The sequence below is a fragment of the Pseudopodoces humilis genome, chromosome 1 (genome assembly GCF_049639895.1).
Source record: "Pseudopodoces humilis isolate 2021_Gansu_Grassland_sample_001 chromosome 1, ASM4963989v1, whole genome shotgun sequence".
NCBI lineage: Eukaryota > Metazoa > Chordata > Aves > Passeriformes > Paridae > Pseudopodoces > Pseudopodoces humilis.
The window spans coordinates 7,666,697-7,681,070 of NC_142200.1; the positions used below are offsets into that span (position 1 = coordinate 7,666,697).

The 14,374-nt window shown below is 40.1% G+C and overlaps 1 protein-coding gene across 1 annotated transcript in view; it reads right to left on the reverse strand.

Moving 5' to 3' along the window:
- Positions 1–14,374, reverse strand: part of TG (thyroglobulin) — a 145,637-nt gene that overhangs the window by 13,282 nt on the left and 117,981 nt on the right. The window contains exons 44-46 of the mRNA XM_088062023.1: positions 7,508–7,689; positions 3,584–3,688; positions 1,785–1,788 (exon numbers count right to left, since the gene is read on the reverse strand). Of these exons, the coding sequence (XP_087918149.1) occupies positions 1,785–1,788; positions 3,584–3,688; positions 7,508–7,689 (291 nt within the window). The remainder of the gene's footprint in view (positions 1–1,784; positions 1,789–3,583; positions 3,689–7,507; positions 7,690–14,374) is intronic.

Below are 14,374 nucleotides of genomic sequence, written 5' to 3' on the forward strand. Positions count from 1 at the left end.
TGACTAATTGACTTTTACTGGCAAAAATTCCTCCCTGTTTAATAATTTTTTGCCTACTTTGCATCGTGACTGAGTCTGTCTTTACTAGCTGACTTCTCCCTCCCTCTTGTTTATCTTGCTGTTATCTATCAAGTGAAACAAGAGGAAATGCCAGTACTCTTTTCATCCCTGCATTTTAACTGTCCATTCTGTTACGCATTTTGGAAGACACATAAAGTAGGAGAGAGGTGACAAAACAGAAATTGAGGAATATGTTGCTATATGGTGCATTATCTAAATTAGTGAATGGCTATTTCCCCAGAGAGCATATTTTGTCCAAGAGTAAATAGTCTTCCACTCTTATAGTTATCTGAACATTATTTTAATGTACTCTTTCCAATACTCCTGTGAAGTAGCCATTTGCAATTATTATAGACTCTATATAATTATATTATCATCTTTATGATACAGATTGCAAACACAAAGAGAAAATGTCCGTCTCCTGTGTAAACTGACTTCCTAGGAACAATTTAGACACCAAAGTAAAAAATCTTCATTATTTTATCCTTTATGTTACCTTACTGGCATAATATAATAAAAAAATCACATTTTTACAAGTGAAGGTTTATCTCAGCAAATTAATTGAGATATAATTATTCTATATAATATAATTATATTAATAATAATATATTATTTTTAAATTTAACAATAAAATGTAATAATTATATTAATATTAATAATATAGATGTAACATATATATTATATTACATAGTATTCTATCCAAAGCCTGTGAGTGATCAGGAATGTCTAATGAGGTTGTCCTCCAGCTACAAAGCACAAGTGGGATCTGATTTAGTGTATGCACTCACAGAATACATTACATGACTACTGTGAGCATATCATACCTAAGCTGTTGCATTCATTAACACAAAGAAATGGCTGTAACAGGGTTCTTCTATTCAGGCTTTTAACAGAATGCTTGCAGGGTTCAATTCTCTGTTCTTCTGAACAAGTTTACACCCACAAGTCCTGCCTTCCAGCCTAAGCTGTAGGTTATTTGGGAGAATTTATGCTTCTGCTCCTCCTCCTAGGTGTCACAGTTTTCAGAGAATTGGAGAGCTGTCAGGACTCAGTTCCAATGGTTACAGAAGTCCCTTGGAAGCTGGAGACATGGTTACCAGATCTTTCCCCAAGATTAGTTTATGTATTCTACCTGAAGGCTGTTTCATTGTCATCATTTGTCTGGTAATACAAATCACCAGTAATATTCCTAAGAACTCTTTTGTTGGTTCCAGATTCTTGATGGTTTTCCATTTTTAGGAGTCAAAATCACTCTCCCATTTGAAGCTCCTTCCCTCAACAGCATCACAGCACTGGCATGAGTGAGGCTAAAATGCACCTGCACTAGAGGGGAGAATGCTCCAAGGAGGGTGACATGGCAAAGGGGGATGAATAAAGGAAGATTCATTTAGGAATGAATGAATGAATGAATGAATGAATGAATGAATGAATGAATGAATGAATGATGAATGAATGAATGAATGAATGAATGACAATATTTAAACAAAATACTTGCAGTGTATTCAGTAGAAAACCTAGTGTGGGGTCCCTTGGGAAAATGAGGGTATCACTTCATAAATAGACACGTTGTAGTACCAACATGAGAGTGAGATCCTCTCATACACAGACAAGATGAAATCTGCAATTTCTGTGAAAGTGCTTGCTTTTCAACCTAAACAGCATTTATTTGAATGGCACTTAAGGATAAGTAAAGATGAAATGAGTAAGAATATCATGCAGCATACCAAGCTGGGTCATTTCTCCTTGCGAGTGGCTCAACTTAAGGCAATTGAGCCTTTGCCTCATATTCCTGTAGGAATATGTTTCAGACAACATTTTGGCTTTGTTTGTTTTTTTAAAGAGAGTTATGAAAAAGAAAACCAATAACTTTTGCACTAAAGTTAAAGTAATTAGCCCAGAACACCAGTGTCAACATAAATATGATTAAAAAGTGTAGCTACATGCTATGTAAACTATTGCTGCACAGAAGAGCGTGAGGAAAGCTAAACAACATGAGCACAAGAGAAATTTTAAATAGGGCTTGAGAGAAGAGAAAATTCTTATCACTTCAAAATCACTGCCTCAAAGCCAGTGAGTCTAAGCTGTATAAGTACTATTTAATCTACCTACAAATAAGATCTAATCATAGATGGCTGGGTCACTATCATTCTCCAAAGCAAGAGAAAACTTGCTAGCTCATTTGAGAACACGTCTTTTCTTTTTGTGCAGCTGGATTTTTGGCATACCATAGCTCAGCCCTGTTTGGAGCCTTGTAAAAATCACTTATCTGGGCCTATCAGTAGCCAAATGGAACACTGTGAACATTCCCGCTGGAGCTGCCAGAGAAATGACGGCTCCCTGAGGATTAACTTCACAGTTAAAAAGAAAGCAAGCCTGTGTTACCACTGCATAATGGCCTTCATCTGTAACCTAGATCTGAGCTGGCTTCTTTCAAATGCTTTTTCACTATGCTATCAGGAAGGGAAAAAACCCATGTGGTTAGCAGGGAACTTCACAGGATCAAATGGTGCCCATAGGAGCCCACCATCCCTCCCCTGAGCCCTTTTGGAGGATGCCTGAGAACAAGGAAAGGTCTCAAAAAGCCTTCCTGGAGAGCAGTGAGGGGCAGTCCAGGGGGCAGGGAACAAGCACAGCTTCCTCATAAGGAAACAGTATGAGGATAAGCACACCCTGTGTGCTCTCCTGCCCTGGTGTGTGGATTCAGGAACAGAAGGGGGACTGTCGCTGCAGTTTCTGGTCACTATGCCTTTGAGAGCAGGAGCCACTCACAGGGCAGCCCAAAGTGCTGCCCACTGCAAACATCAGCGCCTCTTCCTGACTTCTGCCAAGGGCTGGGTCTAAAATAAACCCAGGGAATGTCACCTTAAAGGCCTCTGCCTGCCAGGTTGTTCTGTGCCCAACAAAACAGCTTTTCCTGCTGACAATCTTTCAAGTAAACTTCTAAAATGAAGGATGACACAGAGCCTGAGTCCACCAATGCCTGTGTGCATAAATATTTTTCTTCCCATGGGACAGTCTGTTGGTAGAGCATCAGTCACATGTTGGAGCAGGAGGAAATAAATCCCTGAGCTCATCAACACTGAAGGCCAGTCAGTACAACTAGGGTACAACTGCACTGACCTCAAAAAAGGGCAGTGTTGAATTAATATTGAGTAATTAGAAAATGATACCCCATTTATCTTGAGAGCCGTGGACTCCTCATGACTTGGACCACATTCTGACTCTTTGTGGGAGGTTTATCAGATGCAGAGCAGAAATCTGAAAGGTAACTTTGGAGCTGGTCAAGGTAGGTAAGTTGGAAAGAGGAAACTCAGTTTAGACATCTAATGGGAAGTGCTTCAGTTCAGAAAAAGCATTACTGTATAGTTAAAGAATTTATTAGAGACCAATCCCTCCTTTGCTCATCTAAACTGTTTATTTGATGTACTTACATCTATTCATTTATTCCACAGCACGCCCAAGCAGTCTGCCCTGGTTTTACAAACTCTAAATCTAAGAAACATAATAAAATCCATCTCCTTACCTGCTCTGTGAGGAGCTCTCAGGTACGTGGTACATGAAGACATTTCCTCGAGAGGCAGCCCAGTGACTCGCCATGTTTATGATGGGACACGTGATAAACTGGTCACTGATAAAAAAGGAGGAGCAGAGAGCAGACACAGTTGCATAAAGGAAGAAAGGGAAGAATCCTCAAAAGCAATAGACCTCTCTCTATCTCGATAGTTTTCAATTTCTAATTTTCCAAACCAGCTCATATGTCTGTCTTCAAATCAACTGAAGGAAAGCACACTCACCCTCTACAAGACTAGTACTACTTAGAATTCACTAGAAGTGCTGCTTGATGGAGTGTTGAACAATGATAGTAAAACAACCAGATCTGACACATAAAATATATCCTGGCAAAAAAAAAAAATTAAAAAATCCCATTTTAGTCTAGTTTATAAGGGCTCATGCTTATAATAGGTTTAAGTTCTTTCTGGCACCACTAGGTTGTGAGGGCATCTAATAAGAGGTCTTATATATTTCCTGGGTTAAGGATCAATAACATAATTTCTGAATTTGTATCTGTGAGATTTCTGTAGAGTTTCCAGAGCTGGAAGAGGTAAGAGACCACTTTTGAAGGTAACCTGCAGGGCTCATCAATATGGAATTTCTGGTGCAATATATCTGGGAGAGAAAGATTAACCAATAAGAGTGCAATGAGAAAGTCAAATGATTGATTTCACACCAGTTCTAAAAGGTACAAGTCAAGCAAATGTGTCCAAACCTTCCTACCTTTCCCTTTCCCCTAGAGGTGGGATTGGAATGTGGGGTAAGCAGTAGCTGGAAGAAGCACGAGCAGATCAAGAGAAGAGAGGAGACCTCAGTGCAATTTATCTCACTGTGATTCCTCAAGGCAATGTTATTTACACATGTATCACCACTCCCCATCCCTCCTGTGCCTGAGGATAGCCCATGCTTTGGGCGTTTATATACCTTTACCTAGATGAGTGCACACAAAGATATCTGCTGGGGAAGTGGGAGGTTTCAATTCTCAGTTTAGTGAATCTGAAACAGCAGCTTCTCCTTCAGACTTGGGTAGGTTAAAAAAGAAAAAAAGACTGGTTCAAGAACGAACAGTGTCAGAGAAGCATAAAAACATGTTGCTATTTTTAACTGGAATGGTTATGAAAGGCACTGTTTGGGTAGCTATCTCGGTTCTGCAGAGTTTATTTTAAGCTCATCTGTGAGACCACAAGTTTTGGGCTGACTGACCACAGGGCTCTTTGACAGTTATGGTTGACAACACCCAAATGAAACAAAAGTTACTGCTCTTCACATGCCTACCGGCATGGGGCTTTAGAGGAGCAGTCATTGAAAACTAGGGAGTCTGGGGAGAGCAATAACTCACAAGAAATGCTTTGAGATACATTTCACCATTTAAAATGGATTCTCAGTTGGCACTGTGGGAGGGGGTGGGGGTAAAAGTCAGCTCTTCTGAGGAAGTAGAAAAAAACTTAAATACATAGTAACCACAAAAATGAAACAGCTGTCCCTTACAGCCATGAAATACCAGGGTTTAAAGAAAAAAAAAAAAAAAAAAAAAAAAGAAAGAAAAAGAAAATTAAACTAATTTTACACTTGGGAAAAAAAATACCAGAAAATTGCAGCTAAAACAAATTTAAAAGTAGAATTATTTTAAAACCACAAAATATGCACAATGTATGTAGTTTATAGCAACCACTTATATTTCTTTATCACACTTGGTAATCCTGTTAAAACTTTAGCAGTTAATTCCTGACATAAAACTTTTATTGGCTTACACATCTGTTCTGGTAGTAAGTTTTTTGTTAAAAAGAAACAAAACTAACAAGAAAAATCCCAAAACCAAACCAACCAACCAAACATCAAAGAAACCCAGAACCATTCCCCTGTTTTCTTTACCATGTATGTGATGCTGATATAGGTGACTCTTATTCTGTATCTACTGTTTCACCTCACTTTCTGCTGTTGGAGTAATTTCCAGAGTGCTTGAAGCAAAGTATTAGCAGATGCCTTGGTCTCACTACTCATCCTTTTGCTTTGCCAGGAATAAGCTGGCCACTTTTTTCCTTAGCCAAGGTATTTGTCTCATCTCATAAAGGAGCAGGTAACCCCTACAGCCAGGAGCTGCTGAGCCTGAGGAGCTGTTGGTGTATCCCATTCCTGCTGGAAATGTGGAGTGCCAGCCCTTACAGCTTTTCAAAAGTCAGTGTTTGAACCACACTGACCCCTGGGCTGGATGCCAGTGAATAAATGTGACAGCCTTGTGTTGTAACAGCTCCTTATAGAGGAATCTCTGGGTAGAAAGAATGGTTAAAATGTAAGTCCTACAGTAGTTTATTCTGGCTTAAAACCTCACTGATCTAAAGAATTACCCCCCAGGGGTAACAGAGTTGATGGAAGGAGACTGAAGACAAGTTCTGGCTTTGATGCCCGTGGACAACAGTGCTTCTACAAGTACTGCAGGCAATGGCCCCAGATGTCATGGTGATGGGAGGCCCATCCCTGGGATATGCTACAAAGGAGAAGAAATGTGGCAAGATGTGCGAGTTGATAAATGGCACAAAGCTCAGCCCACAACCCTCTGGCTTGTTTCTTCCATGATCTCAGTGCACCGGCACACCTGGACCACCCAGAAACTACTGTCCACTTTTTGAGTCAGATGTTCCAAGAGAATCTTGGCTCCTGTTCATCTCCTGCTCCCTAAGGCTTTCCCAGAGCAATGTTCTGCAGCTCTGATGGAGGAAGAAAAGGAAAACCCTGTCTCTGAGGTGTTGTGGAGAGGCTCACAGTGGGAACAAGAACACTGAGGGTGCAGATACCAAGAGCCTGTAGCTATGATGTCTCAGCTCAGGACACAGGTGGAACAGGTGGAACATCTTAGACAGGCCCTGCTTGACATCTTTGCTGGAACATCTTGGACAGGCTAATTAGGATTCAAGTTACTAGTTTATAAGCTGTATCACATTAGAAAAGTAAAGAGTTTTCACAATTAATCTGCTCATAAAGCAGAGACAGGAATAGGGGAATAGTTTTTTTGATTCATTTCTGGAAAATCTGTTCCACTTAAACATTCAGTCCCTGAATTTGCTCAGAGGCAGAAAACAGGAAGTTTTCAACTTCCACCTCCTAAAGGTCCATGCAATGTTTCAATGCAGAGGATGGGAATGCATTTAGTGGAGGAAGGTTGCTTATTCCTCTGCTGACATGCATGAGGTGCTGGACCTGTCCAGACAGGGCAGTGAAGTAGGGAAGGTTCTGGAACACAGTCTGATGAGGAGCCTCTGAAGGAGCTGGGGGTGTTCAGCCTGGAGAAAAAAAGGCTCAGGGGGAACTCTGTTGCTCTTTACAACTGCCTGAAAGGAGGTTGTAGTGAGGTGAGGATTAGTTTCTTCTCTGAATTAACAAGCAAAAGGAAATGGCTTCAAGTCATGGCTGACATTGTGAATAAATGTATTTTGCAGCCTTCATAATAAAAAAAAAAAGTAATTGCTGAAATCAAAGTTTTCAAATCTGACCACCAAGAAAAAGTATCTGACTGTATAATTAGGGGACTGGGAATAAAAGGCAGACTATTAATTCTACTGTCACAGGGATGAGACAACTCACGAAACTGTTGATGCACAGTGTGCAAGCAATACAGACAACTGTGACATGAAAATGCAAAAAGAAGCATTAGTAGTCTGAACTCGATATCCAGCTCTAGAAAGACTTGTCAAACTTCTCACAAGGCATAAAAATCAGTTCAATTTTTGTTTACCAATGCAATTAGAAACCTCAGAGAAAATGAAATCGTATTCCCCATTTTCTGTTCATTTGCATAAGAATTTCTCAAGTTTTTCAGAATATAAATGCACACTTTAGATAAGCAAAACAAACCTTGCTCAACTCCAATCACACAGTTGTACAAGGATGACTTTCTTACCGGGTGGCGTTTTCCAACGCCCTGGAAAAGGATGAATAATCATCAGTTGAGTGTTCCAGGGAGTAATACCACGTAGCTGCATCTTCAATGAATGAATTGGACTCTTCTCCTCCTAGAGAATTTTGCAGAGCCTGATAAAAGGCTGTCTTGCTGTTGGCTCTTCCTTGACTTTCTTCAAATTTCTGAGAAAAAAGTGCATACATGGAATTCAGAAACAAAACCAAATGATAATTTTTTTAGTGGAACAATGTAGGCTCAGATCTCCCTCTGCTGGAACAAGTCCTCTCTGCTGTGATCTCCAATTCCTAGGGGATTGAGTAGGGGACAGTCCTACTTTTGCTTTCCCAACGCTGTCACCAATAAGAAATACTGGCTTCCTCTGGACACACTGTAGTGCAGAGCCCCTGATCTAGTAGATCCAAATCATAGGTACCAAACTGTGCTGATGGATCTCTGATAGTACAGAAATCCTGCTGGCTCTCACAGAAGGGGTTTCCAGGAACAGTCCTCCACTGCATGTGTGTCCAGTGCTGTCATTCTGATGATCTCCATGAATAAAACTAGAGGGGAAAGAGGGAGTTGCTGTTCTTTTCCTTTGAAAATCCCCGAAAGCAAACATGCTGTATAGACCATTTAATGGCTATGTCACTCTGCCTCTTCTGGGAACACCTACAAAGGAACATGGCTGCTCCAAGTTCTGTATTTAGGTCCCTTCTGGAATAATATCTGCCTTAGACCTGGAAGATATTCATTCCTCCAAATCCCAATGCAGGAAAGAGCCATGATCTTCAAACTTCATAACCCCTAGGGCCTTTCAGAGAAACCAACAGGGAAATGCCCTTTTTCCTGAGATCTGGAACCTTTCCTAACATAAAGGCACGTTCCCCAGAGCAAAGTGCCCACGTCACAGGGACCATCTTCTACACCAAACTGTGAATCCAAACATATTTTTACCAAACCTAAAGACTGCTGGAATTTTTCAACACATCTTTCCTTAAGGAAGCTTTCTATGTTATTAGTTGAAACTTTACACTTTTTAAAAAAAATATTTCAATTTCAGAAACAAAACATCTTCATGAAAAAAAAAATTAAAATCTACCCTGAACTTTCTTGTGCATCAAGTCCTTTCCAAGAGGACACTATACAGGTGCATATTGCTTGAAACTTGGGTAAGAGCTCCAGAGAAAAGATCTAACAAACCACCTCTATTATTTTGGGCAGTCAGTCTGATGCAAACTAGGCCAGTGTCTGCCCAGTTTAGTTACTGTAGATGCTTTAATATATTATTTCGATGGCCCACAGCTGGTTTTCATCATGCTGCTAGAAGGTCTTTCCACAACGTTATACAGAAAGTACAGATGGAATAATAACTTTTCAGTAGATTCACAGAAATGAAAGATGGAAAATAAGTTCCCATGTGCTGAGGCTGAGGTTTGTCCTTAGTATTCTAACACTCTGTGCATTTTGAATAAGTGACTTTAAAGGATTTGAAAACTCTACCAAGTATTCCAAGGTCCAAGAAGATCTTGGCAATTTTCCTTGTATTTTTAATAGATTCTTCTTTTGCTGGATTTTGGCCCATGCAATGTGAAATAGTCATGTGGTGCCAGCTTTAGTAATACAGCTGTACTTTGAAAAAGATGGGGAGCTCACTCCTGTCACGTCACTTCATGTGCACAAATGCCACATATGAAATTGCACAGCACTCTTGCCTATTAAATCATTCAGCTTAAAACCAGTAAGAACACACATATTCTTCTGCAGGAAATAGAAAAGATCACTGAAGATCAGACTGCAAGTTCATTGAATTCAAAAGCAATTTTTCCATCACAGCTTTGGCACACATCAGTTCAGGTTTCTCCTAACCAGCAGAAGCATTGCTTTGTTAAGAATCTCTCATTTGAAGACTGGGGTTAGAACTTGTTGGTGAGAAAAGATACTTTTCCCTGGCAGAGCAAAGCCCAATCTCCTGTGTATAAATCAACCCATACAAGCAACTTTCATGCATGGTTAGCTTTTTAAAAGGGATTTGTTAACTTGTTCTACTCTTGTCATGGATACTTAAACCAAAGAGAAACTAAGTGAGAAAAACCTTAGGGTATTGATTATGAATTTAGGAAGTGATCCATCACTGTCTCATCAATGGTCAAGTATCAAATAAAGGTTATAGTTGAAAACCACAGAGAAGAAGATGGATCATCATACACCAACATATGGTTAAGGTGACAAATCCCTGTCAAATGTTTTTGTAAATGCCAAAAATTGGCAAAAATGAAGTTTCATGAAAAAGTTTTTGAATTAAAAAGAAAATCTAAAACCAAAATCATCCAGAATAAAGATGGTCACTTCCTCCACAGGGACATGGACAAGGCAGAGATGTTCAACACTTTCTTTGCCTCTGTCTTCAACACTGATGATGGACAATGAGGGCCTCAGTGCCCTGAGCTGGAAGACATGACTGTGAGAACGATCAGCTCCCAGTCGACTGAAATTGTGTGGGATCTGCTGCTCCAGCTGGATCCCTACAAATCCATGGGGCCTGATGGGATTCAGCTGAGAATCCTCAATGAGCTGGCTCATGGTATTCCAAAGTCTCTCTCGATGATTTTTGGGAGTCTTGGGAATCAGGAGAGGCCACAGTTAACTGGAAGTTGATCAACACTGTCCCAATTTTGAAGAAGGACAGGGAACCACAGGCCTGTCAGTCTCACTTCAGTGCCTGGTAAAGTTATGGAGACTATTCTGGGAGGTATTGAAAAACACCTGAAAGACAGCACAGCCATTGGTCTCAGTCAGCACAGCTTCATGAGGGGAAAATCCTGCCTATCAAACCTGATTTCCTTTTATGACAAGGTAACCCACCTAGTTGATCTGGGAAAGCCAGTAGATGTAATCTCTTTGGATTTCAGCAAAGCTTTTGATGCTGCCTCTCACACAATCCTTCAGGACAAAATGTCCAGCTTTCAGCTGAATTACTGTGCTACATGATTGGTGAGCAACCGACTGACGGGTCAGGCACCAAGGGGTGCATGGAATGGGGTGACATCAGGCTGGTGGCTGGTCCCTAGTGGGGTTCTGCAGGGCTCCATCCTTGGCCCAGCTCTTTTCAGCATCTTCTTTAATGACCTGGGCACAGAACTCAAAGGAAGTTTGCTGATGACACTAAATTGCCAGGGCAAGGGAGGGGAATGTCCTGCTCTGCTCTGCACTGGGGCTGCCTTACCTCAAGAACTTTGTGCAGTTTTAAATATAAAAATATACAATAATATAAATAATATGATAATTATACAATAGATAATAGACAATATACTAGATATAATATATATAATATAATATATATAGTATAATATATAATAATATCATATTTAGAATAATAACAATAATATAATGATAATATTATTCTAATATAAAAATGCAATATAAAAAAAGATTTTAAGAGAGGGTTTCAAAGATTCAAAGAAAATATTCAAAGAAGGGTCACAAAGATGGTGAAGGGTCTGGAGGAGAAGGCATATGAGGAGCAGCTGAGATCACTTGGTCTCTTCAGCCTGGAGGAGACTGAGGGGAGACCTCATTGCAGTTACAATTTCTTTGTGAGGGGAAGTGGACAGGCAGGCACTCATCTTTTCACTCTCATGAACAATGACAGGACCTAAGGGAATGACCTGAAGTAGTGTCAGGAAAGGTTTAGGTGAATGTCAGGAAAAGGTTCTTCACCCAGTGGGTGGTTGGGCATTGGAACAGTCACAGCACTGAGCCTGTCTGATTTCAACAAGTGTTTGCACAATGCCCTCAGGCACACGGTGGGACCTTTGGGCTGTCCTGGGCAGGGACACAAGTTGCACTCAATCTTGAAAGGTCCCTTCCAACTCAGCATACTCTGTGATTCTACTCTATGATTCTATGATTCACTGTGCCTATGTATGGATTTCTGTGGTCTTCAAAATGCCCCAAAAATTGCAATTTTCTCAGAATAATTTCATATATATATAAAATATAGCACTGTGAGGCCCTCAAGACATGTTGACTCGTGAAAGAGGGCTCAGGCAGAGATGGATGATAAAGAGAAGATGGTAAGATGGTAAGAATTTTCATCCCTCAAACAGCACTAAAATAGCACAACCTGAAACAATTTCTTAAGCATTGCTTTGGCTACAGTATAATTTAAACATCTGACTTAAAGATAATAGCCAAAATCAAAGCAATATGTTCAAAGTAAAATTCATTAAATATTAAAAGGACAAAATATTTTAACTTCTCAGAAACATTCAATTCAACCAATTTTCCATGTCCAACATATGTTCCCATTATAAAATATATGACCAAGGAACAATTTTCAAATCACAGTAGATACAACAGCTGCTACTAGATTAATACAAACAGCTGCACATCATGTAAAATAATTCACATTTTGCTGACTTTTAAAGAGGCATTAGGAATTGGCCTCAGAGTTATAATGGGATTTTCTAAGAAAGTATTTAAGAAAATAACTAAAGGCGGTAGGTGCACTTCTTTCTACTCTTCTGATGATTCAAAATCATAAACATTGCCTAAATTATGAGTTAAATACTGCTTAATGTTCTTGTTGCTGCATGATATCTTATGGAGCATATGAGTGAAACTGGCCCAGGGTTTCACTTAAAAGGAAATTGTAGCAGTAGGTAGACCAAATATTTACATCTTCCAAGGGGAAAAATGTACTTTTCCAACAAACTGGAACAGTGATAATGCTAACAGTGCACGTACAGATCTGGGGCTTTAAATGGCTTTTGACAAACTGTCACAAGAGATGGTGAAAGATCTGCCACTATTCAGCAGTCTTCCAAGAATTCTAACTAGTTTTGATATGAAGTAAAGAGTTCATCCCATTCTCCTCACTGATGGCATTTATGGAGACATTTCTCCCCTGGTCATTACAATAAATATACACATATCTACCACCTGTTGTATATTGCTGAATACCTTTTTCCATAAAGAAATTAACTGACTGTAATAAAGTGCAGGATGGTAGTTCTGTTTGCTTACATGAGGTAAATAAACTAGATTTCTATCTACCCATTCCCCTATATCCTGGGTTTGGGTTCTGCATCCAACTAGATTATACTAAGGAGGAAAAGAAAAAGAAAATAAATATATGAGTTACAACCTCAGTCTTTCAACAAAATCCTCGCAATGTGGAGATTACATAGTAGGTACTTAAGAAGTGGAGGATACAGACTGGGATATACTGACCTCCATGCATACACAGATGAACACAGACATGGAGCAGCATGAGTGAATCCATAAATGTAATGCCATTAGGTCCTCCTGCCTGAGCATCACATATAGGACAGGGACAAAATTTTGTCCAGTTGGGAATTGAAAGCAACATTTTTAGAGGTTTCTGCTCAGCTGCCCTAATCTATGACTGCTCAAAGCTAATATTCCCTGAAGGTCTGCCATGGGAATTGCAGTGAATGGGTTCAGGCTTAACCACTCCATATGTCACATATTAGTGCATTATGGTGCCACTTGCCATTCCCTTAACAAACTGCTTTGTTTCTCACTTAGTTTCAACCTTGTGATGGCTGCACTGAGGATGAGTAGGAAGTGCTCCAGGAAGTGATGAATCTGTCTCAGTTCACATGAATAAGCATTTCAGTGAATGCCACAAAATGGACGTTTCATGGGCATACTCCCTGCTGCAAACTGAGAGACCTCAGCCTTTAATTGTAAGCAAATCAAACATAAATGTTTTGCTAGCACATGAGTGGTACCTTATGTCTTACTGATACATTTTTAATAGCAAAGACCTTAATAGGCACAAGTGCAGTGTTGCAGTGGGAGTTCAGGGACACCCAGTGTAACCCAAGGCCAGTAAGATCCCACAGAATAACATGGTGCCAACTGGATTTTCCACCTTCTGGTCTGCTTGCAGTCTAGAGGTTTCTCTCTCACTTCTATGTGAGGAGTGTGAAGAGTTTATAACACTTACAACACTTACATGCAACTTCAGTCTAAGGTGATAAGCTTTCCATCATGTCTCAAGCTTGCTTGCATCCAAATGGCTAAAAGTTTACAGGATTTACAGGATCAAAACTAAGAGAAATCAGGATTGCTAGAGCAAGTCCTTGACTGAATTGCCCAGCACAGTTATTCCCAAGAACTGGTAGAGAAAGTCGGTAGGGGTTAAATGGTTTTACCCCTCACTCTTCACACTCTCTACACTGAAATCATCCATCCTAAAGAAGTTGGAAATTAGGACTTTGCCAGTTCCATGTGCTTGCCAGAGCACCTTTTAGCTATGTTTGTCTACTGAAATACATGCATGGATCTTCTCTCTGCAGAGCAGGAACACAGCCAGAGGTGGATTTTCACCCCAAGGAGGTTTGGTTCCCTCTTTTTAGAACAGATTAAATACTTTGGGCATAGTCAAAGGCAAACTAGTAATTATGCCTTGGTTCCCCAAGTTCAGTTCAGTGCTCTGTCCACCAGCTAAGTCTTCCCACACTCCTTAGTGTACCAGTAAAACCAGCTTTGGCTGTTCCTAGAGAGGTGTAAGTGAGATTTACCTCAAAGAAACCCTTAAAAGCAATAATGTAGATGATTGGGATACGGCATGGATTGTCTCAAATCTTCAAGGTCTATTGTGAGGAGAGGACATTTAGCACACGTTAAAGACCTCTGGTGACATTTATGACAGAGGAAATGGGGCACAAACTTCCAAGTAACAACCACCATCTGCACTAGTTTTTGTCACTGTTGCTAAATATATCTGTGGCTTATCCAGGATTCATCATCAGACTGACTGCAACCATACATGGTCATGGCTGGCACATAGAAATGCTGCTGAGGACCTGGAGAATGCAAGTTCTGAAGCAGCTCAGT